At 41.1% G+C, this 23,483-nt stretch overlaps 1 protein-coding gene across 3 annotated transcripts in view; it reads left to right on the forward strand.

The window, feature by feature from the left end:
- Nucleotides 1-23,483, forward strand: part of cltca (clathrin, heavy chain a (Hc)) — a 36,560-nt gene that overhangs the window by 7,049 nt on the left and 6,028 nt on the right. For 2 of the 3 annotated variants that reach the window (XM_030745521.1, XM_030745523.1), the window contains 21 exons: nt 4,151-4,358; nt 4,815-4,817; nt 7,440-7,708; nt 7,907-8,068; nt 8,208-8,321; nt 8,787-8,960; nt 12,586-12,783; nt 12,871-13,071; nt 13,538-13,690; nt 15,311-15,433; nt 17,112-17,249; nt 17,339-17,503; nt 17,594-17,774; nt 18,317-18,480; nt 21,184-21,309; nt 21,398-21,540; nt 22,136-22,370; nt 22,514-22,636; nt 22,729-22,874; nt 22,971-23,154; nt 23,231-23,423. In XM_030745521.1, coding sequence (XP_030601381.1) covers nt 4,151-4,358; nt 4,815-4,817; nt 7,440-7,708; nt 7,907-8,068; nt 8,208-8,321; nt 8,787-8,960; nt 12,586-12,783; nt 12,871-13,071; nt 13,538-13,690; nt 15,311-15,433; nt 17,112-17,249; nt 17,339-17,503; nt 17,594-17,774; nt 18,317-18,480; nt 21,184-21,309; nt 21,398-21,540; nt 22,136-22,370; nt 22,514-22,636; nt 22,729-22,874; nt 22,971-23,154; nt 23,231-23,423 — 3,403 coding nt within the window. The remainder of the gene's footprint in view (nt 1-4,150; nt 4,359-4,814; nt 4,818-7,439; nt 7,709-7,906; nt 8,069-8,207; nt 8,322-8,786; nt 8,961-12,585; nt 12,784-12,870; nt 13,072-13,537; nt 13,691-15,310; nt 15,434-17,111; nt 17,250-17,338; nt 17,504-17,593; nt 17,775-18,316; nt 18,481-21,183; nt 21,310-21,397; nt 21,541-22,135; nt 22,371-22,513; nt 22,637-22,728; nt 22,875-22,970; nt 23,155-23,230; nt 23,424-23,483) is intronic. The other variant, XM_030745522.1, reaches the window with a different exon arrangement.

Consider the following 23,483-nt stretch of genomic DNA (forward strand, 5'->3'; position numbering starts at 1 on the left):
AGTAGGGCTGCACAGTTAATCCAAATTTAATCTTGATTATGATTTTAGATTACCACAATTAAAAGAATGATCTGTTCAGAATTGATAATGGTATATTAAAAATGCATGCTCCACCAAGAGAATGCAGAAAAAAGCAAATCAGGCTCTCCCTAAATCAGCGCCCGATCACATGCCTGCATGTGCCAATCACAGCTGTTCCCCGTACTATGCAGCTTGAAGTTTCTTGGACTAATCTGGATATGTAACACTACGTTAAAAGACAGATATACAACAAAATTCAAATGTCTGGCACAGCAGAAAATGAACAGTTTCTCCATCAAAGTGGATTGTTGGGAAATTCTTAAGATTTAGGGCAAGTGATTTTCACCAGGAAGAATCTGTATGCAAAGAGTGCTGTGTGTGTGCGGCAAAGCAACACGACTAATCTATTCAACTACCTGAGAACACACCACAATCAGCAGTATATTTAATGCACAAAGGCCAAGAAAAACAATGTAATGGTTGCCAACATGAATCATCCGACATCAGCACAGATGTCCATAAAAGTGAGCCTGTACTGTGTCAGTGTATCCATCCAGTTTACAAAGATCCACTCACAATACAATTTCATCTGGCCAATGAAGGCTTCAGGAAAACAGACAACTTACTGGACAAAGATACCGTATTTTCCGGACTATAGAGCGCACCATACTATAAGCCGCACCTACAAATTTTTTGGAAAAAACTGGAAACGTACATATATAAGCCGCACCGGGCTATAAGCCGCTGGTATCTCCGCCGCTCTCGGTTTTCCACAATTACTCGGCACTCAGCAGAGGGGGACAGACAACCCCAAATTTGAGTTATAACAAGTCAATTCACCATTGATTCGTTCACGCCGAGCTTACGTGCAGCGGCTCTATTTCCCTCCTGTAGTGCCAGGTCGATAGCCCTCAACTTAAAAGCGGCATCATAGGAAGTTCTTTTTGTGGTTTCTATGATGAGGGAGTTTGAAAAAAATCTCTTTTGTGCCTGCTGTTAGCACTTGTTGGCGCTTTCTTCTTTGATTTCCAACTTTGACGTCCCATGATTCATATCCTGCTAAAGAGCCCCCTGGTGGTTAAAGAAAAATCCACAGAAACGCCGCACCGGGCTATAAGCCGCATGGTTCAAAACGTGGGAAAAAAGTAGCGGCTTATAGTCCGAAAAATACGGTATATTCTCCCCTCTCACAATTATTTTTCCAAAGTGGCAAAGTGAATAAACACCCTTATTTTTTTTTTCTCCAAAATTTATACAGATCTAGCCAGAAAAAATTCACAGCCCGACTGTATGGGACAACCAGGGGAGTGAGGTGGGTATCGGGTCCCATGGGTATTGGACAACTGCTTGCTAATGGAACATTTCTAATAGCGAGCCAGTGAAATTCACAGTCGGGAGCGACAGTACATCTACCTGGCAGACAGTCAACCACTGGCTAGAACCCTGGATTCATTTATAAAGATTAATTTACAGGAATGTAGCACAGTGTGTAAGATTTTGGTGTAAAGATTTACACAGATGTGAAAGCAGTATTGCTGACATAACATTTTTGTCATATTGAATAATCAATACAAATCATGATTTCAGTTTTTACCAAAATCATTGTGGCCATAATTGTGCAGCCCTATTTGATGCTTTAACACATGCTTTAACCAAAGCATGTGTTGACAGCTAAGCTACAGACAGGGCACGGCATGCTAGACTGAATGACTAAATGATTTTCCACATTGTTTGTAGCTCCTTTGGTTTGACCTGCTTTCAACCAAATTCCTGCTCAGTGATGTTGCAGCAGTGTTAGCCCACAGGAGTGTTTTACTCTAAAGTTTCCATAGCCAACTAGTCTCCCAGATTAAAGTTGAGTGCGGTCAGTCTGTCTGTGTTTACTGTTCTTTATTCAATACAAGAGGGGTCGCATTCATTGTGATAAGGCCACACTGGTCTTTCCTGTTTCACAAATGCTTTTCATTGTGAATGAAAGGTCTTCCTGCTGATCTGAAAATAGATGACAGATGAGAGGGATGCAAAATGTGTAACCTGTTTAGAAACATATTGTGTAATAATAGATTCTGCTGGTCTTTAAAGTGTGGATATACCTTGGTCTTGTTTACACAGATTAACAGTAGTGAGTTGAAAGCAAACTACTAGTTCACTTAGACCTAGATCTCAGAGCAGCTGCATGGGATATGGTAACAAATGAAAAGCGAGCTCTTAATTTAAATCTGTGTTCAGCATGAATAATTCAAGGAACCTGGTAGCTCTTGCAGTGTTTTCATGAGGCAAACCATTGCTAGATTTTCAGGAAAGCAAATGTACTCAGGGTCAAAAGGATTCTCTCCGTGGGCTGTTCCCTTTTGTCCGGTGTTTGAATAAATGTTGCCTTAGTAAACAAGGCTTCTGTACTGGACAATGGCAAAGATAATGGGCATGAAAGCTGCAATGACGTTACTGTATGATGTCAGCCCTCCAAGGTTAAAAAAAAAAAAGAAAAGCTTCAGATCAGTTTTCAGTTCTTTCCTCATAGCTGGTAGTAACACTCATTCTGTACAGTTGTTTACAGTGTCATTGAGAGAACCAGGTTTCATACTGTTGAAAGAATGTGGGTGGGGCAGGACTGTGGAGAGGGTGCGTCCATTGATAAAAAGGTGTGCCCATTTTGTTAGGTGGTTCTCAGAACTGTGGAGTGTGTTAGCTGATTAGAATCGAACTAGGCAAATTATAGACAAATTTAATGCATTTGCGTGGGGAATAAAGTGAGAACCCATTGTGATTGTACTGAGATAAGGGGGGGGGGGTTGCATTTCTGAAGTTGTTTCCTTAAAGCAAAGCACGATACAACCAATACCACTGTGTTCACGTTACTGCAACAGCATAGATACATTTCTTTTGTGTAAATTATTTTTTTAGATATTATATAGCAAATATGTCATATCAAAGGTGCAAATATTGACTGTCTCGGGTTTAAGCACAAAATCATGTTCTCAGTAGCTGTGAGTAATTATTCAGCAGTTGTACAACTGTGGTATGTTGCTCATTGATTGCAAAAGTGTAGGAAGTTGCAACAGTAGAACATGGCCTATGGGATCTGTTTTTGGTAGTTTCATTTCCTTGATGTTAACATACCAACATTGACTGATGTGTTTTGGTAATTGCCTTTTTCTTATTTTCCATGTTAAGTATTATTCGTATAATTACAGCCATAATAAATGGCTGTTCTTGATACTCCAGCTCAGAGCTGCTTTTGCCCAGGCCTCCTGTGTGTCTGTCCTCAGTAAGTACTGCTGTGTCAGGGTTTGCATGAGGCAGGCAGGATACCCTGTTTCCAGCCTTAGCAATAAGCAGTTCTGCAGAACTTGCTGGTCTTGTGTGCTGCAAATCATTTCACCCACAGCTTTGTTTTTATGCTTTTCACATGTCCTGGGTCTCTTTCTTTTTCTTTTTTTCTTCCATGGAACAGCAGCAAGTCATGGAAGCTAAAGTAATGGTGCTGAGCTCTGATGGTGAGCTCTAAGCCTTTCCCTCAAGGATTCAAACCAGTGTTTTGTGCCAATCGCACAAAATAAAGCACCAGTGATTGTCTGGATAAAGTAGTAAAATTGTCTTCACAGCCTGATATTAGTACACTGCTTTCTATCAAACATAATTAGTTCTGAAAAGTCAAACCGTGAAAAGTTACTGTTAGTCAGACTACAGAGACACTTAAGTGTTGTGTAATGATCTTGTAGTTTCCTCTTTGGCCCATGCTTTGAGAACTTGGCTCTGTATTAGCTCTCCACCCAGGCCAGCTGAGTAACTGTTTTGACCAGTATACAAGTACATGTGTTTAAAAAACTGATGCTTAGCTTAAAGTGTGGTAAGCTCATCTGCTTTCTGTGATAGTTAGGAGTAGCTGAGTTTTAAAGTTGCAGCTTTTTTTAGTGCACATTATTGTTTAGTCAGCTCCTGGAATTTTGATTAATTTGACTATTGAGTTGTAACAGGCTCAGACTGAAAATGAAATTGACGGGAAGAATGTGATCCTGCTGTTTTCATAAATATTCTTTGTACATCTTTATCTAACTAATCTCTTGCTTCCCAGTTCTGTCCAGTCTAAGGTCCCTCAACTTTTTTTTTTCCTCCATGTTTTTGTTAGCTCCAAAACCTAGGGATCAATCCGGCCAACATAGGCTTCAGCACCCTAACCATGGAGTCGGATAAGTTCATCTGTGTGCGTGAGAAGGTGGGTGAGCAGACTCAGGTGGTGATCATTGACTTGGCCGACCCCAACACACCAATCCGCAGGCCCATCTCAGCTGACAGCGCCATCATGAATCCAGCCAGCAAGGTCATTGCTCTTAAAGGTATGGGAGTTTATTTACATTTCAGAGGCTGCATTTCTCTTAGTAAGTGTAGGCTTTACCAGAGAGAAACAAAATGTGTTAAACCCTGTAAGATCACGGTTTAACACATAAATATATCTGAGTATTTTAATTAACCACCTGTAAGCGGCTTGCAGCATTTCATTGGGACATTTTTTTTTCTGTACAACAACATCCATTTAATAGTTTGAAAATATTCTAAATTATTTTCTCTTATGTATGTCCATACACATCCAGCTACTTTAGTTTTCCATCATGGAGTAGTTTTTAATGGCCAACATTCCCCCCCCCCCACACCCAAACATTTGTCCTGTAAATACTCAGAATAGAATATTTTTATTCTTTTTGTTCAGCATCCATGATTGCTTTGACTTTTTTGTTGTTTTTGTTTTTGTCTTCTCTGTTTTTTTTCTTTACTGCTTTCTTATGTGTTTGCAGACGGTGAGTTGAAATTTAACTACTACATTGTGGAAGTAAAATCCTGTTTTCCCAACAGCATTTACAAGCTGAAATTCCATTTTGATCTCTTCAGTCAACAATTGACGCATACAGACTACCATAGATTTCTGCTCTTAGTCTCTATGGGCTAGGTTTAAATATTTAATGTGTTTAAATATTTTCCTTATATTTTTAACCAAGTTCTGATAAATTCTTAAGATTATTTTCCATATCTCAGACACTGGGAATAAACATAAACAGGATTTAGCTTTCACAGCCTTACAGCTTGCTGGCATTCCATCATTTTTTGTTGTATGTACACGTGATTTAGAACCTGTTGCAAGCGTGATAATATTATGGGTCAAATGATTTCATTTTAATTTACATTTTTCGGTTTCCATTTGAAATCCATGTCCTCTTCCATCTGTGTTACGTTGTAATTAACCTTTCTCATTTGTCTCAAAGCTATGCTTAATATTTGTTAATTTTTCGTGGTTCACTGTAACAAGAACTGAAGATTACTGTTTTCTCAAAATACCAGAGAGCACACGATTAATGTCTTCTAAACTGTGTGAGAAGTCTAATGGCACCTGTCAGCAGCATTGATTTGGTTTCACATACTCTGTCATGTGTAGTGCCCAGTGAAGACTGAATTGGGTCAAAACAAACAGTGGATAGTAATGTGTAGGGCTTGCTTGTCAGGGTGTGGAAAATAGAAAAGTATATTTATTGCTATAAAGAGTGAAGCATGCTGTGACAGCTGATCCAAGAACCCGTCAGCCTTGAGCGTGCACTGGTGTTGAGCTCTTGATCTTTTCCTTATCCACCTTTTAAAAATTTATGAGCAAAAAGCCTTTTTTGTTGTTGTTTTGGAAAAACACTTTCCCTGTGGTCTTAGTTATATTCTATGCCACAAGTTGGTTAACCATTTTCACACATGCACTGCGGCCCTGAGCTTTTCAGGTTAGTACCTGGTGGAGTTGTATGTAAGAATGTGAATGTCCCACTTGTTGGGCTTGAACAGTAAACAGTCTTTACCCTGCCAGCCCTCTGTGCCCATATCATAAAACAGGTACTTGTTTGGTGATTTCACAGCAAGCATGTGGGTGTTTTGTGTGCTGCCTTTTGCTCACTCATACTGACGCAGTAATCTACCCTAAATCAAGTGGATTTCCAATAGTGAGAACACCTCTGACTCAGACTATCTCCTGTTGTGTGTTACGTGTGATGGTGCAATAGTGGGCAATGTTTCAGCTTAATTCCCTTGACATTGTCCAGTGTTCATGTGTGAAAACAGCTGATGTGGTAAAATGACATAGTTTTATTATTGATTTATTTATTCATGGGGGTAAATTGTATCTATTCTTTGATTAGGACAGCTCAGAAACTGTGTCATAAATGCACTTTTGTTATCCCTGTCAGCGAACAGGAGCTATATATGTAAAGGAACAGGAGGCTCAACCGTATATTGAGAGGCCCAGACCTGCTTGGACTGTTCCCCTGTATTTATGCAGTGTAAGGTCAGGATAGACCCCTCCTCCCTGTTTCTACCCCCAAGATCTTTCCTGTTCAGTCTCCTATAATGATACTTCTCGGTATCACAGGATGAGCCTTACACATTCCATGAAACCTCTTATGAAGGATGACCAGAGTGCGCGCACACACACTGCCAGCCGCTAATCATGATTCAGTTTAAAATGTTGCATGCTCTTTGAAATTTGGCTGCTACTGCTGCAAGTGGTCCATTTACTGATCTGCTTATTGTACTTTGCCATGGCTTAGTGATGGCAAAATAATCTTCACAGTTTTGCTAATGCATGGGTCTCTGCTTTCCTTACATGAAGTATTTAAATAATAAGTGAACAAAGAAGTCACACCGCTCCTTAGTAAAGCTTTAGCTCCTTAAATTAACCCTAACTAAAAAATACAGAGAATGCAGGTGAGTGAACTTTTTTTTTTTAAAGTGTTTCAAATATGTTTGAAACACTTCAAATATTTATTATATTAGAGCACAGCATTTAATATTTAAAATGTCATACTGATTAGTCTGTGTCCTCTAATTTGGAATGACTTGTGCTAAGTAAGAGGTATGCATGTGTTAAACCATTCACACTGACATTTGGCACCTGTAATCATTTTTCATTATGATACATATTGAAAATGACTTCTCTCATTAGTCGTATTCATCTTTGTAATTCTTCATGCAGTGTCAGTAAGCAAAAGTGTTTTTATTGGCTTTGCACATGACACACCATTGGGTTGATAATATGAATACGTATGTGCCTGAAGTTCACACTGACCCTGTCGCACCTTTTGTAATCTGGAATTGAATTCACTTGCTCCTTTTTTGTTTTACTACACTTGATACAACACAATTGCAAACTACAGCATGATCAACATCTCCTGTCTTATCAGTCATGGCATTGTTGCTTGATGACCTCTGTGCCATCAAAGCAGTATTTCAAATTTGAATCTCTTGTCTCTAATAACATTTGATGTGTTTATTTTCCTATGAGGTGTGTGTGTGTGTGTGTGTGTGTGTGTGCGTGCATGCACACACACAAACTCACTCACTTATCATAAACTATAACATTCTTCTCTGGCCTGGTTCCTGCCCTCTTGTAGCTGCCAAAACTCTTCAGATCTTTAACATTGAGATGAAAAGCAAGATGAAGGCGCACACCATGACGGACGATGTTACCTTCTGGAAGTGGATCTCCCTTAATACAGTTGCACTTGTGACTGACAATGCCGTCTACCACTGGAGCATGGAGGGTGATTCTCAGCCTGTGAAAGTCTTTGACCGGCACTCGAGCCTGGCAGGCTGCCAGATCATCAACTACCGCACTGACGCCAAGCAGAAATGGCTCCTGCTCATCGGTATCTCAGCTCAGGTAATTTGTTGTGCGTGTGTTCTGGTTTAATAATAAACACACCCAAGGTTTGTAGTCTAGAGTCTAAAACATGTTAGGCACAAGGAGTATGCAAGAGTTAGTCTGCTGTCCTTTCTACCTATAAATATAGCATTGGTTGGCCAGTTGTGTTTGCCTTATGCATATTTATATATGTTGTTCTGCTTTATTTTCCCTCAGCAAAACCGGGTGGTGGGAGCCATGCAGCTGTACTCTGTTGACAGGAAGGTTTCTCAGCCCATCGAAGGCCATGCTGCCAGCTTTGCCCAGTTTAAGATCGAAGGGAATGCAGAGGAATCAACTCTGTTCTGCTTTGCTGTCAGAGGCCAGGCTGGAGGGAAGGTGACTGATGTTACCAACAGAACTGTGAAAATAGATTAATTGGTTAATTATCTGTTTGTCATTATTATCATTATTGCTGTTGGCCTAGGAGGACATCATTGTATGGGTTTGTTACAAATGCTTTCTGTCTTTATCGTAGTTGCACATCATTGAAGTGGGGACCCCACCAACTGGTAACCAGCCATTTCCAAAGAAAGCAGTGGATGTCTTCTTCCCTCCAGAAGCCCAGAATGACTTCCCTGTGGCCATGCAGGTGTGTTTGCATAACTGTGCACCTGGCTTTGACAAACTGAAATCAGTAGCGTGAAAGGTGGCAACAGATTTCTCAAGTAGATGTTGGCATTGGGAATCTGTCAGTGTTGAAAATAACAGTTGGGTCAATAATGTGTTTTAATTATTCTAAGTAACAGTTTTAGGGTCTTTTAGCTCTTCATCACACTTGTATGTAAACACCAGATAGGGATGTCCAACAGATAAGCATTGGCCACTATGGTTGCTTAATGTCATCTTATTTGCTCGTAAGCCCGTACTCGTCAACAAGGCTGTTCATCCATCTATAGTACACATGAAATTTACAGTTGTCCCTGACCTCTCAGTGAACTTAGTGATACACTTTGAATACCTCAGTGAGGGTACTTGATACTGGTTTGTTTTAAAGCAAATAACAATGTACAGATTTATAGAAGGTCACTATTTTGTTTTTTGTTTTTTTTTACAGATAAGCGCCAAGCACAATGTGGTTTTCCTCATTACCAAATATGGCTACATCCATCTCTATGACTTGGAGACAGGCACCTGCATCTACATGAACCGCATCAGTGGAGAGACTATCTTTGTCACTGCTCCACATGAGGCCACTTCAGGCATCATTGGGGTCAACAGGAAGGGACAGGTAAGAATGTTAAGGAGTGCTCGTTCTAACTGCTCATGGAAATTGAAGTGAAGTTTAGAGTGGCTGCTCAGTCTTGTTATTGACAAAATAGAACTTTGCTGATGAAACCAGATATAAACTAGATATATTCCACACACCACTTTTTAATTATAATATATGCAGTACTATATAAAATTTAATTTTACTCTTTAACTCATCAGTTAAATAGTAGTTAAATTTCATCAGTAGTCATATGTCCAGCAAACATGACACAGGGAAAAGAACAGGAACAAGAACAACGTCAAACGTCAGTTGACAGCAGCACGTCTGTCATCATCAGGCGAGTTCACTTTGCTAGGAGTTGTTATAAATAATCCAAGGTGTAGCGTTTCACGCACAGGCAGCAGTGAGGGTTGTATCTTACTGCTTTTCTAAAGCAGAATCAGAGAGGAGAACTGGATACAGCTAGCTGATGAATAATGATCCAGCCAGGCCACACACCACATGAATAATTGAGCAAAGAGAGGAAAACTGATCTCAGGCAGTGACAGATCTCACTGTATGCCAGAGCATTGCATGCGTGTGTGTGCGTACGCGCGTGTGTACCTCACATGCACACAAACACATACACAGACCGTGATCTGAGCCATAATAGGCCACCGTCTAGGCCACTTGGTGATTCCAGTTAAGTGGGTTGGTTACCAACAGAATTGGTAATCAGATACTGAATAATAAATTACTACAATGCTATATACAGCAAGTAACCAGGTGACTGGAAAATTGGACTGTAGGTTTCTACTTCTGTCTCAACTAGACTAGCAGCATAATTTGTACTTGAATATTTGTGTTGTGGTATATCAAAACAAAAGCTAAACCACTGTCAGTGTAACAAGTTTTGTGTAAGTGTCAAGGGGGGGAAACAGGATATTTTTATTATCAAATCATGGGGAAAGTCTCGGGGGGAAAATCTGTAACATCCTGATACGATGTGAAGATTTTGAAATCTTGGGTGAAAATTTAGCCAAATGTCGGTCTTGTCCCTGTAAATGGAATGGTAAGTAGACTAGTTTTTACATAGAACTTTCCTACTCAAGTTGAGCACTGAAAGCGCTTTATACAACACGTTTGCATTTACCCATTCACACACACATTCATACAAGTGCTGTTTTTTTTGTTTGTTTTTTTTCTCTTTTCTTCTATATCAAAGTGCTTTCTAACATTGACACACATTCATGCTCTGACAGTTGAATCGGAGAGCAACTTGGTGTTCAGTATCTTGCCCAAGGATACTTTGGCATAATACATACTGGAGCAGCCAGGAATCGACTCACCAACCGTCCGATTAGTAGATGACCTGCTCTACCTCTTGAGCCACAGCCACCCCCTGTAATCATCTTCAAGTTTCTCATTAGGATCTGTGTGCTTGTCAGTAACTGTTGGTTACTTTGTCTCAACATGAGGGTCTTAATACCATAAGGCAGGCCATTGGTGACCATATGTTCAAAGCTGGCCTGTCAGTGACATGCATTGATTATAGGTGAAGCACTGAACTGCTGCACAGAAACCAGGGAGGGGTGGAGGAGATAAAATGGAGCATATAAATGACAGGGTATGAGTGGAAAAAGGCCTGCGTCCCATCAGCACACGATGCACAGTGGGAGGCACAGCCTGGTGCTCTTTATTCTTAGGGTAGATCCTCTCATCCAGGCAGACTCCTCAGTATTTTTCAGATGATCAGCCCGAGATGAGTTTTGCCATTTGTTCTTGGTGGTTCTGTCTCAGCCAGTGTGTCACTTGGTACTGCAGCTTACAGTAAATACCATTTTGATGCTTGGCACTATTTCATTGAGAGCAGTTGAGTTTAAACTCAAGTAATGATCAGTTTTTTTGTTTTGTTTTGTTGTGTTTTCAGCATTTAGGAAGAAAATGTTAGGCCACCCTGGGGTTAGTATTCAGTCTTGTCTCCCTCATGATAGTAATTATCTCTGACTTTAATATCAGTCTCTACATGTCTTTCAGACAGTTTAGTTTCCTCTAAACATATCTAGTACACATTGTGCAGAACAATGTGTGTACTAGGATACATGTGCGGGACAGCATGTGTACTAGAAAATCTTTCTCTTTGCTTTTTTTTTTTTTTTTTAACTCCTGTTTTTCTGTTCATTTCCTTTTTTATATCTCAATTACTTCCAGTAAGTCCAGCAACATTATAGAGAGCAAGTAACTGTGCTTGAGTAGCAGGAAGAAAGTCTACTCACCCATTAAAAAAATACTGGGTTGCTGACCTGTTAAGCTTGTTTGTAGAAGGGCCAGCACTGGCCATCTTTCTCTTTTCCCTCCCCTTTCCTTCATCCAGCTCTTTTCTCTTGACTTTTTTTTTCTCCTCCCTTCTATCTCTGCTGCCAGACTGCACACATAAGCCCTGTGTTACACTGACCCACTAAAATAACATTTGCATTTAGCAGCTATAGCCAAAGGCCAGAGGGTGTTTGTGGAATTTAATTTTATTGCATGTACTTAAATTTAACAACTTGCTCACTGTGATTTTGGCAAAAGACACAAATAACTGACTTATGCCTGTGTAATGTATCTAAGATGAGTTCAAATAAAAAAAGGCCATTACTTCCAATCAAGATTTAATGCACTGTTTGACCAAATTCTTGTAAGTAAGTAAAACTTTATTTACATAGCACCTCTCAAGACAGATGTCACAAAGTGCTTCACATCAGCAAAACATAGTAAGGGAAAATATTAAACAAATGCAAAACTAAAGAGATGAGTTTTTAAAAGTCCTTTAAAAGACATCACCGAGTCCAACGCTCTCAGATGGACAAGGAGAGAGAGTTCCAGAGATGGGAAGCCACTGTGGCAAAAGCTCTGTCTCCATTTGTTTTCAGTCTCATAGGATGCAAAGCCAGTAGTCCCTGACTGCATGATCTCAGAGATCTAGTGGGGGTGTGTAGCTATAGGAGTTCACTAATATAAGCTGGTGCTTGTCCATGTATAGCTCTAAAAGTTAGAACTAAAATTTTAAACTGAATTCTGAATTTCGCTGGGAGCCGGTGCAGCTGGATCAGTAGTGGGGTCACATGTGAATACTTGGAATATTTAGTCAGAAGCTTTGCTGCAGCATTCTGGACAGCCTGTAAAACGTTCTAGGGAATGTTTGCTAAGACAGGTAAACAATGCATTACAGTAGTCCAAACATGAGGATATAAATGCATGAATAACTATCTCAAGTTCCAAGCAAGACACAATGGAATTCAGCTTAGCAATGTTCCTTAGGTGGTAGAAACAAGAGTGTGCCAAGGATTTGACATGGGTGTCTAAAGTAAAGGCAGAATCAAAGGTGAATTTGTCCAGATTCCTGTGCGATGTATTATTGTTCGAAACAGTCATTCTTTATGTACCCTGCTATATTTAATGTAGGTATGGTCAGTGGAAGTGCACTTAGGCTTGTGAGTCATATATGATAGAGATGCTGACAAGTAGAGTCTGGTGTAAGGGGGCATGACAGATTGACTTGGACTTTGAAAACTAAGGACCACAAGTTGAATAATAATCAAATTGTAACAAGCAGTGTTACCCTAACTCTGGTTTCTAATGCTTGTTACTGCAGCAGTGACTGTATTCTCCTGTGACACAGGTTCTGTCTGTTTGCGTGGAAGAAGAAAACCTCATTCCCTACATCACCAACGTGCTGCAGAATCCAGATCTGGCTCTCCGCTTAGCTGTCCGCAACAACCTCACTGGAGCTGAAGAGCTGTTTGCACGCAAGTTCAACAACCTGTTTGCTGCTGGCAACTACTCCGAGGCTGCCAAGGTTGCCGCTAATGCACCAAAGGTACCCACTGGATTTCATTCTTTCACTTACCCTGCTTTTCATTGCTTTATGACTTTTCTCACCTTCAGATGACCTTTCTTTTCTCAGGGTATTCTGCGCACCCCAGACACAATCCGTCGTTTTCAGAGTGTTCCTACTCAGCCAGGCCAGACCTCCCCCTTGCTGCAGTACTTTGGTATCCTGTTGGACCAGGGTCAGCTCAACAAGTTTGAGTCCCTGGAGCTTTGCAGGCCTGTACTGCAGCAGGGACGAAAACAGCTTTTGGAGAAGTGGCTGAAGGAAGACAAGGTACTGTACATACATCTAAGCCTGAGCTTGCAGGAAGTGGCTCTTCCTGAGCTGCCTGTTATGTTTATATAACTTGTCTTTTATCTTGGATTAAGTGGGATGATCTCATATGTAAGGAATTTAGGAAGTCTCCCTTGGAAACTTTGGATCTACAAGTCCTGCATAGTTAAGGTGGAAAAAAGTGAATTCATGGTGTAAACTATGAATTTGAATTTTTATTCACTTAACATTTACAGTGTATTTTATGATTTTCTTTTGTTAATAGTCAAATTTAACATACTTCTGCTCCATTTTCTTTAGATCATAATGAACTTTTATCATTTGCAGATCGAGCATAAAATCATAACTTAGACAAAAACTGAAATAAAAATTGAAAAAAGTAAGACAAAAAACATGGAAATTTTATATTTCCTTTACAAGATTGTTTTCAGTTTCTTAAAATTCTGATGTTTCTCCTATATTTCAGTTGGAGTGTTCAGAAGAACTGGGTGACTTGGTGAAGGCGGTGGATCCTACCTTGGCTCTCAGTGTGTACCTGAGGGCCAACGTCCCCAACAAAGTCATTCAGTGCTTTGCAGAGACTGGTCAGTTTCCTAAGATCGTCCTGTACGCCAAGAAGGTATGTCTGGGATGGCATTTGGTCATTTTTTAATATTATATAATTTTTTTTTCCCTTTTTTTTATTTTTTATTATATGAATGAATAAAGTTGATTGTGGCCTTAATTAATCCTTCTTGATAGACCTTTTTGCTTATTGTAATTTTTTATCCTCCGCAACATAAAGCAGGGGGATATTGTCATCATGCCATCTGTCATGTCTATCCTTGAGGTTTTACCTCTCTTGTCTGTAGACTCCAAAACCACAAGGAATTGAGCCATGAATTTTGGCATACGTGTTCTTTATTCTTCAAAGATGTGCAACACGGGGTGCCTGGGTGGCTTAGTGGTGAAGCTGATGACTACATACATGTGCTGCGTTGCGGTTCGGGTGGCACGGGTTCGAGTCCCGGCCCGTCGCCAATTTGCCCACGTGTCTTCCCCTGTATCTTTCCCCCATCTCCTGTCTCTCTCCACTGCCCATAAAAGCTGCTGTGGCCAAAAATGCAAAAAAAAAAAAATAAAGATATGCAACACGATATTCATATTCCTGGATGTACCCTTTGTACACTTTGGCTGTATTTATCTGAAGTAGAGGGTAAACATGGATGATTTCAGTCTGCTAATGCTATGATAATATATGCTAATGATATGCAGCCTCTTTCTCATGCCTGATTGGCTTAGCCTAATCATATTGTGCTGTGATTGGCTATTCCTAATTGACCATTATTGACTGAAATGGAGAAAGTGGGGATTCCCCATATCTAGCAGCTGACCTAGGCTGCTGAACAGCTGGCAGTAGCTAGATGGTGAGAAACTGGGGAATCCCAAAGTTCTAGGTGAAGAGCCAGTCTGTTTATAGTAATTGATATTGATTGTTGATTAGTCTGTGATGCCATCTTCTGATTGGCTGAGTATTGTCTATCATGTTGGTCAGGGATGACTCATGGCCATAAATTGTACAGATGATGACTCATCATTGATCAATATTAAAGCCTACCTACTGCTCAGCAATATTGCTTAAATTTAAACAACATGATTGCCTTATGATTATTGTGATGTTACACATAATGCATTGATAGAAGCAAATTATGTGGTATGGGTGCATTATATAATAATATTCCTGTACACACGAGTATATGTGAATACCTTGTAAGTATGCTTTACATCTGGCTTATTGTTAAAAATGACATAAATAGAAAGATATTATGTAGTGTACACCCTTGCACAAGAGTGTAATATGTACTGTTTTGTTTAGCATTTTTTGTGTCTGTCCTAGGTTGTGGTTCCCCAATAGTATTTGTAGAAATGTTTAAGATAATCACAGAATATCAGTCTCTTACAGGGTGCTTAAAATAGTTTTGATTTAATGAGTTTTGTAAATGTTGAAATATTGATATTTTTGCTGTACTATGTATTATATCTTCACTAACCCAGGAGTGACTAAAAGTATTTGTGCAAAACTATTTTGCGCTCATTTGAAGGTCTTGCCCTAAACCTTTATCCAAAGTAATAAGATGTCTGCTGAAGGGTTTTCTATTAATAAATGGGGCTGCAGTGTCATCCAGACTTCTAAATATATTTTATATTTTTATTCATTTCCATCAGTGAGGGTCTTGTTTTTCTCTCGTCTTTGTTATAGGTGGGCTACACGCCAGACTGGATCTTTCTGCTCAGGAATGTGATGCGGATCAATCCCGAACAAGGTCTGCAGTTCGCACAGATGCTAGTCCAAGATGAAGAGCCACTGGCTGACATTACACAGGTCAGTGGAAGGCCGGAGGAATATGTAGTGACGCATCAGGAGACATGCTTTTATTTTTGATACGGTAGTTCAGTTTATATACAACTGGAACATGGGTGCCTTTTTAACAGAATTGGTATTTTGTTGGATTTGTAAGTTATGCATCTTTGAGGTTAATGAGAGTCTTAACTTTTTAAAATTAGTCACTCTCACTATGATGAACCAGTTGACCATTAATTGAGTGCAAATGCGTATGTGTTGAGTGATTAAATAAAACCCTAAGTTTCATGCTGCAGATATTTTATTTGCCAAGTACTTTATAACAAATAACAAATCAATATAAAGGACAGCAGTCCTTGTTCTGCTCCACTGCCTCAGTGAACTCAGCAGAGGGTCACATGAAGCAGTTCTCTGGGTGCTGGTTAGTATTTCTCCAGCTAGCAGTTGCTCTCCAGAGCAGTGACTACTCTCACCAACTGCATTTCAAGAAGGTGGAGTTGGAGGAGGCTACATTTGACCATAGAACCAGATCCTCTCTGGGAAAGCAGTTGACTTTGAGGACCACAACAATGACAATCTGGCCAGTTAGCCATCCAGTAGGGAATAATAAGACAAGAAGAGCCAGGGCTAGCTGGTTAGCAGCAGCTGAACTGTCAGCATAGAGAGGAGGATGACGGTTTGCTGCTAAATCAAGTGAGGATGGCATCGTAGAGTTGGACAGAAGTGACAATAATAAAATACTATATTTATTATAACCTTAGCACAAAATGTGGGTTGAATCCATGAAACCTTCCAAATCTTTTAGCCAATGCCAAACCACTGATTCTGCTGTTGACTGTTGTCTGGTGCTGTTGATTGTATTGAATGATTGAAGTCTGAAGAAAGGAGACATATGGGCACTTTAACAGTTTAGTCATTTAACAAACAGGGGCCTCAGTAGTGTGTAGAAGAACCATACACAACCACCACAGCCTGTCACCTCCTCCTTATGCTAGTCACCAGCTTGGTCACACACTGCTGTGGGATGGCATCCCATTCTTCAACCGGCATTTGTTGCAAGTCATATATAGAGTTCAGTCCCAGACTGCAGATGTGGGATTGCCACTGGGTGCAGAAACTCATCTTGATATCTCTCTGCATTGAGATTGCCTCCAATGATGACAGATCTCACTGTCAGCACCTGGGGGCACCAGAAGCTCAAACCAAGAGTCAATAGCAGAATAAACTGTTTGGCACTGGCAGAGACAATTTGGCAAAGGAAATTCACCTCTTTACTTCCTGCCTGTGCAGAGCCTCTGCAGTGCAAATGTCAACTGCTGACACAGCTTTGTGTTGCCTAAAGTGCTGCACTAGCAGGTGATAAGAACTTTAAGAACATGACACATTGCATCAGAGGCTTTTTTTTAGTTGAAACAAAAAAACCCATACTGTTTTCAACTTTCACTTTTCATTGTAACTCGTCTTAAAGCTTTAGAGAAGTGTGTGGCCCCACATTCCTCACATTTAATCCTTTTAGTGGTGCAGAATGTTAGATGGCTGGCAGGAATGTTGGGTTTATTTATGGTAAAAGCTACAGTAAATGAATACTACCTTATTTCATGTCTTTTTTTAATTTTAAATGTACTTTCTCAGCTGTACAAACATGGTGTTTTCTTCTCTCTGTGGTTACATTAACCTGTGAGTCTTTGTTTCTATCCAGATTGTGGATGTGTTCATGGAGTACAACCTGATCCAGCAGTGCACGTCATTCCTTCTGGATGCCCTGAAAAACAACAGACCCTCAGAAGGACCACTGCAGACTCGCCTGCTGGAGATGAACCTCATGCATGCACCGCAGGTGGATCAGTATGCACATACTTCGCTAAATGAAATTCCATTAATTGAGCTCGAATGATTGTTTTCTAATGCTTCTTCTCATGGGTGTAGGTTGCTGATGCAATCCTGGGCAACCAGATGTTCACAAACTATGATCGTGCCCACATCGCCCAGCTGTGTGAAAAAGCTGGTCTCCTGCAAAGGGCACTGGAGCACTACACAGACCTGTACGACATCAAGCGTGCTGTGGTGCACACACACCTGCTCAACCCAGAGGTAGGCTTCAGGTTCCTACATGGTGAAATTGTTTTCCCGTCTTGTAAATTGTGCAGCCTCTGACTTAAACTTTTCCTCCTGCACCTCCAGTGGTTGGTGAACTACTTTGGCTCACTGTCAGTGGAAGATTCTCTGGAGTGCCTCAGGGCCATGCTCTCAGCCAACATCCGCCAGAACCTGCAGATCTGTGTTCAGGTGGCTTCCAAGTACCATGAACAGCTCACAACTCAGGCTCTCACTGAACTCTTCGAGTCCTTCAAGAGCTTTGAAGGTGAGATCCAACACTTTATACTTAGATCCTTCATCGTTTGGCATCAGTAATGCATAATCCAAAAAATGCAAATGCAAATTAAACGGATGGAAAACTTTCTCGGAAAACCCAGTTCACTTAGTCAGGAAGTATTGAACCGTAGGAGTTATAGTCATGCTTTATTTTGTAGAATGGAGCAGTTCAACTAAAATATTTCTGTACTCAGACTATCCACTGGAGAAGCATTTAAATGTTTGATTGATTGATGTTGCCATTCCCTCCTACCCTTGTACTTGGATAGATGTTGCTCAGCTATCAGTTAGACATGTAGGCCAGAACAGAGGCAGGACTGATCGATAGATTGTGCATAATGCCCTGGAGGTGAGCTAACGCAGCATACAGTGACTGGAATAATGGAACATAAAGGTTAAGTAAGCCAAGTGGGGAAGAGGAAAAAGTTAAGGCAGGGTACAACTTTTCAATGTCAGTAATGCTTTTATCCACAATGCTTATCGACATGGATGCCATTTTGAAGCTTTATTTTAACTGTCTGTGCCCCTCAGGCTTGTTCTATTTCCTGGGCTCTATTGTAAACTTCAGTCAGGATCCTGAAGTTCACTTCAAATACATCCAAGCTGCCTGCAAGACAGGCCAGATCAAAGAGGTGGAAAGGATCTGTAGAGAGAGCAACTGCTACGACCCCGAGCGTGTCAAGAACTTCCTCAAGGTAGTGACGGGAATGACTGGAGTGATCAAACATAAGCAGCTCTTCATTGCCTTGACTGTTTCTTTTACTTTTGTCTCTATTTTTCCTCTTACACATTGTGTCTCTGTTCCGCAGTTGTTTCCTGATGTTGCTTTTGTGTGTGTGTGTGTGTGTGTGTGTGTGTGTGTGTGTGTGTGTGTGTGTGTGTGTGTGTGTGTGTGTGTGATATTGACAGAATTTATCCGTTCTTTTATTTAATGTTGGGTTGGTCAGAAGTTAAAACTCTCCTGTGATGCGATCGTGAAATCTTCATTTTCAGTCTTTCATTTATAACACACATTCCTTAAAGTGCTAAGTCTGTCTTTATATTTTGATGGTATAAAAGACAAACTGCACACATTCACATCATTTATCACTGACTGATCTTTAGCAGTTTTGTTGCAAATGTTCATGCAGCAGTCCTCATGGCAGTCAATTATCTTTTGTCCTTTTCCTCTTTTGTCTTTGGAATGGCAGGACATGTATCAGGTAAATTTATCCCTCCCAACAGTACAGGATTTATTCCCTGTTTTTTCTTTTACCCCTTACCTCTTGATATTAGACATGGGATTGAAACTGGGATTTATATGGAGGTGTATATGTTTATACACCACAGTCCATACACCCACTGGAGTGCAACCAGTGGTCTATTAACTTTACATAGACAGTCATTCATTGGACCTTGTGTGTGCAGATAATGGTGAATGTGTTAGGCTCCTGTACTTTACATTTAAAGACAGGAAAAAGTGTCTGTGTTTTGTGTGTAGTCTTCTAAAGAGCTTTTTGGTCAGTGCAGCATGTTGAATAATATTGGCAAGATCCACAATCCCAGTTTGTTAATCCTGTGGATGGCAGCAGTGTCTCAGTACACTAGTATATTGTGGAACAACAATAAACAACTAGTTGCCAGCGCTGCCTAGAGGTGACCTGAGAACTAGCAGTTCTCTGCTTGTTCATAGTAAGAAGGTATTGTTCCATGTCTTTAGTGTGAAACAGACATTTTTCTTATAACTTGACCATCCCTTAGTCTCTCAGACCGTCACATCCATTTGTTCTAGTGGCAGATATGTTGTTTTGTTTCTCACTATATACACTGCTCAAAAAAATAATAATAAAGGAACACTTTTTAATCAGAGTTTAGCATCAAGTCAGTTAAATGTCTGGGATATTGATCTGGCCAGTTAAGTAGAGGGTTGTCAATCAGTTTCAGCTGCTTTGGTGTTAATGAAATTAACAGCTGGACTAAAGGGGCAACAGGGAGACAACCCCCAAAACAGGAATAATTCTACAGGTGGAAGCCACTGACATTTTTTCCCTCCTTTTCTGGACCCTACAGAGGTTGCACAGGTAGTTCAACTCCTCCAGGATGGCACATCAATACGTGCTATTGCCAGAAGGTTTGCTGTGTCTCCCAGCACAGTCTCAGAGCATGGAGGAGATTTCAGGAGACAGGCAGTTATTCTAGGACTGAAGAAGGTCCTTAACCCATCAGCAGGACCCGTATCTGTTCGGTGTGCAAGGAGGAACAGGATGAGCACCTCCAGACTTAATGATGGTGGCATGAGGGCCCGACATCCTCTAGTGAGCCCTGTGCTCACTGCCCGTCATTTGCCATAAAATATTGTCATTTGTCATTTGCCATAAAATAGCAGAATTGACAGTTCCATCACTGGTGCCTGGCGCTTTTCACAGATGAGAGGAGGTTCACCCTGAGCACATGTGTCAGATGTGAAAGGGTCTGGAGAAGCTGTGGAGAACGTTTTGCTGCCTGTATCGTTGTTCAGCATGACCAGTTTGGTGGTGGGTCAGTGATGGTCTGGGGAAGCATATCCATGGAGCGGGACACAGACCTCTACAGGCTGGACAACCGTGCTCTGACTGCCATTAGGTATCAGGGTGAAATCCTAGGAGCCATTGTCAGACCCTACGCTGGTGTAGTGGTCCTGTGTTCCTCCTGGTGCACAACAATGCTCGGCCTCATGTGGTGAGAATATGCAGGCAGTTCCTGGAGGATGAAGGAGCTGATACCATTGACTGGCCCCCACGCTCACTTGACCTAAATCCAATAGAACAACTCTGGGACATTATGTTTCAGTGCATCTGACGCCCCCAGGTTGCACCTCAGTCTGTCCAGGAGCTCCCCCAGGACACCATTCTCTCATGAGGAGCCCTGACGTTGTCAGGCATGCATACAAGAGCATGGGGGCCACACAAACTACTGAGTACCACTGAGTTGCTGCAATGAAATTTCGGCAAAACGGACTAGCCCGCTGCATCACTTTTCCACTTTGATTTTCGGGGAATCTTTGAATTCAGCCCTCCGTAGGCTGATAATTTCATTTCCATCAAACAATGTGGGATCCTGTCATCCCTAACACATTACGCAGTCCATATCAGTATAGATATTCAGCATGAGTTTTTCCCCCGTTGAGATCTGATGTTTTCTTTAGTGTTCCTTTAATGTTTTTGAGCAGTGAATATTATATTACATGTGGGGTTTTTGAACTGATCAAGGGCTGGTGCTTTTAAATGACAGTTTAATTTTTTAGCAACAGTTATAGATGTCAGAAACAAAAAGCTATCTAAATGTTAAAGTGGTCAAAGATCAACCTGTTTGGTTGGTTGATTGATTTTGGTATAGAGTCACTGACTATAGTCTCTTCTCAATTACTCTGTGATACACAGGAAGCCAAACTAACCGACCAGCTGCCACTCATCATCGTCTGTGACCGTTTCGACTTTGTCCATGACCTGGTCCTCTACCTGTACCGCAACAACCTGCAGAAATACATTGAGATCTATGTTCAGAAGGTAAGGGTCACTGCAGAGGCAGTTTTCTGTTACAGAGCACTGTTTGCTTACAGATAAAGGGGATATTTATTGTAAAACGTTTGCTTAGGTGAATCCTAGCCGTTTGCCTGTGGTGGTTGGTGGCCTCTTAGATGTGGACTGCTCTGAGGATGTCATCAAGAGCCTGATCCTGGTTGTGAGGGGACAGTTCTCCACTGATGAACTGGTCGCTGAGGTGGAAAAGAGGAACAGGTGCTGCACACATTCAACTTGTCTTTACATTACAACAAAAACATGAATTAACTTGATCTCAGCTGACATTTTGTCTGAACATTTAACTACTTTAAAAAAAATAAAATAAAGTTACATATTTTATTATTCTGCTTACCCAGGGAGCTGTATTTGTAAAGTTAGAAGTGAATATCAAGAGAGAAAATGTGATCAAACTGTGTATTTGCAGCATTTTTTTTCTTTTTCTTTTTTTTTTTTTGGAGCTGGATTTTTGTCAAAACATTTCCACTCTATTTTTAACTAGTAATAAAGATTTATCAGGAATAATTGCATTACTGATCATTTGCAAGACAGTTAAGTTACAGATACTTCAGCTTAAAAGGTGGAGAAGTCATGGTGGACAGTTTTGTAGGTGTGTAAGTAGTGCAAGAGAGGCTGTTTTGAGAGTAAGTTATCGCAACCTGCAGAGGAATGTGTGTTAGGCAGTCTAAAAAGGATTCCCATGTGCAGAACTTTGCCTGTCTAGTGCTGAAAGTACGATTTGAACCATCTTTGTCATCATCCTTGTCTGTGATGCTGATGCTGGGATAGTTCTTAACATCTGTTCTCCTCACAGGCTGAAGCTGCTGCTGCCCTGGCTGGAGTCTCGTATCCATGAAGGCTGTGAAGAGCCAGCGACCCATAATGCTCTGGCCAAGATCTACATCGACAGCAACAACAACCCTGAACGCTTCCTGAGGGAAAATCCTTACTATGACAGCCGTGTGGTGGGAAAGTACTGTGAGAAGAGAGACCCCCATTTGGCATGTGTAGCCTATGAGAGAGGACAGTGTGACCAGGAACTGATCAATGTGAGGATGATATTTTAGTACTTTTTTTTGCTACTCAGTGTTTCAAAAAAGTCCAAGTTTCAGCCCACCCAGTTCTGTTGTTTGTGTTTTTAACTGCCTTCGCTATAGCAGGAAGCACTGTAATTCATTCTTTCATACCTCAGGTCTGCAATGAGAACTCCCTCTTCAAGAGCTTGTCTCGCTACCTTGTCCGACGCAAAGACCCTGAGCTGTGGGCCAGCGTGCTGCTTGAGAGCAACCCCTTCAGACGACCACTTATTGACCAGGTACATCACATACAAGACAAGTGATGTTCCCCCGTCTCAGTACTCCCACCTGGTTCTTCTCTAAGCTTCTGTTTCTTTCTTTGTGCTCTCAGGTGGTGCAGACAGCATTGTCAGAAACCCAGGACCCAGAGGAGGTTTCGGTCACAGTCAAGGCTTTCATGACTGCTGACTTGCCCAACGAGCTCATTGAGCTGCTGGAGAAGATCGTATTGGATAACTCGGTCTTCAGTGAACACAGGTATCTAGCAGTAATTTATTGTTCTTTCTGAGTAATTTCAGAACTGTACAGAAATCCTGAAAGTGTATTGAGGGATCTCTTCCCCCCCCCCTACAGAAATCTGCAGAACCTGTTGATCTTGACAGCAATCAAGGCTGACCGTACTCGAGTGATGGAATACATCAGCAGGCTAGACAACTATGATGCTCCTGATATTGCAAACATTGCCATCAGCAATGAACTCTTTGAGGAGGCCTTTGCTATCTTTAAAAAGTTTGATGTCAACACCTCTGCTGTACAGGTCTGTACTTATTCTTTGACACTGATAACTTTATTAATGGAAGAAGGGTTTGATAGTTTATTTTTCTTCCCCCCAGGTGCTGATAGAGCATATTGGCAACTTGGACCGAGCCTATGAGTTTGCAGAACGCTGCAATGAGCCAGCTGTGTGGAGCCAGCTGGCCAAGGCTCAGCTACAGAAGGGCCTTGTTAAGGAGGCCATTGATTCCTACATCAAAGCTGATGACCCGTCTGCATACATGGAGGTGGTACAAGCTGCTGATAAGAGTGGTAAGGCAAATGTCATCTCACTAAGTTTGAACTGGTCAATCACTATGAACAGATAGCAGG

The sequence above is a fragment of the Archocentrus centrarchus genome, chromosome 14, assembly GCF_007364275.1.
Source record: "Archocentrus centrarchus isolate MPI-CPG fArcCen1 chromosome 14, fArcCen1, whole genome shotgun sequence".
Taxonomy (NCBI): Eukaryota; Metazoa; Chordata; class Actinopteri; order Cichliformes; family Cichlidae; genus Archocentrus; species Archocentrus centrarchus.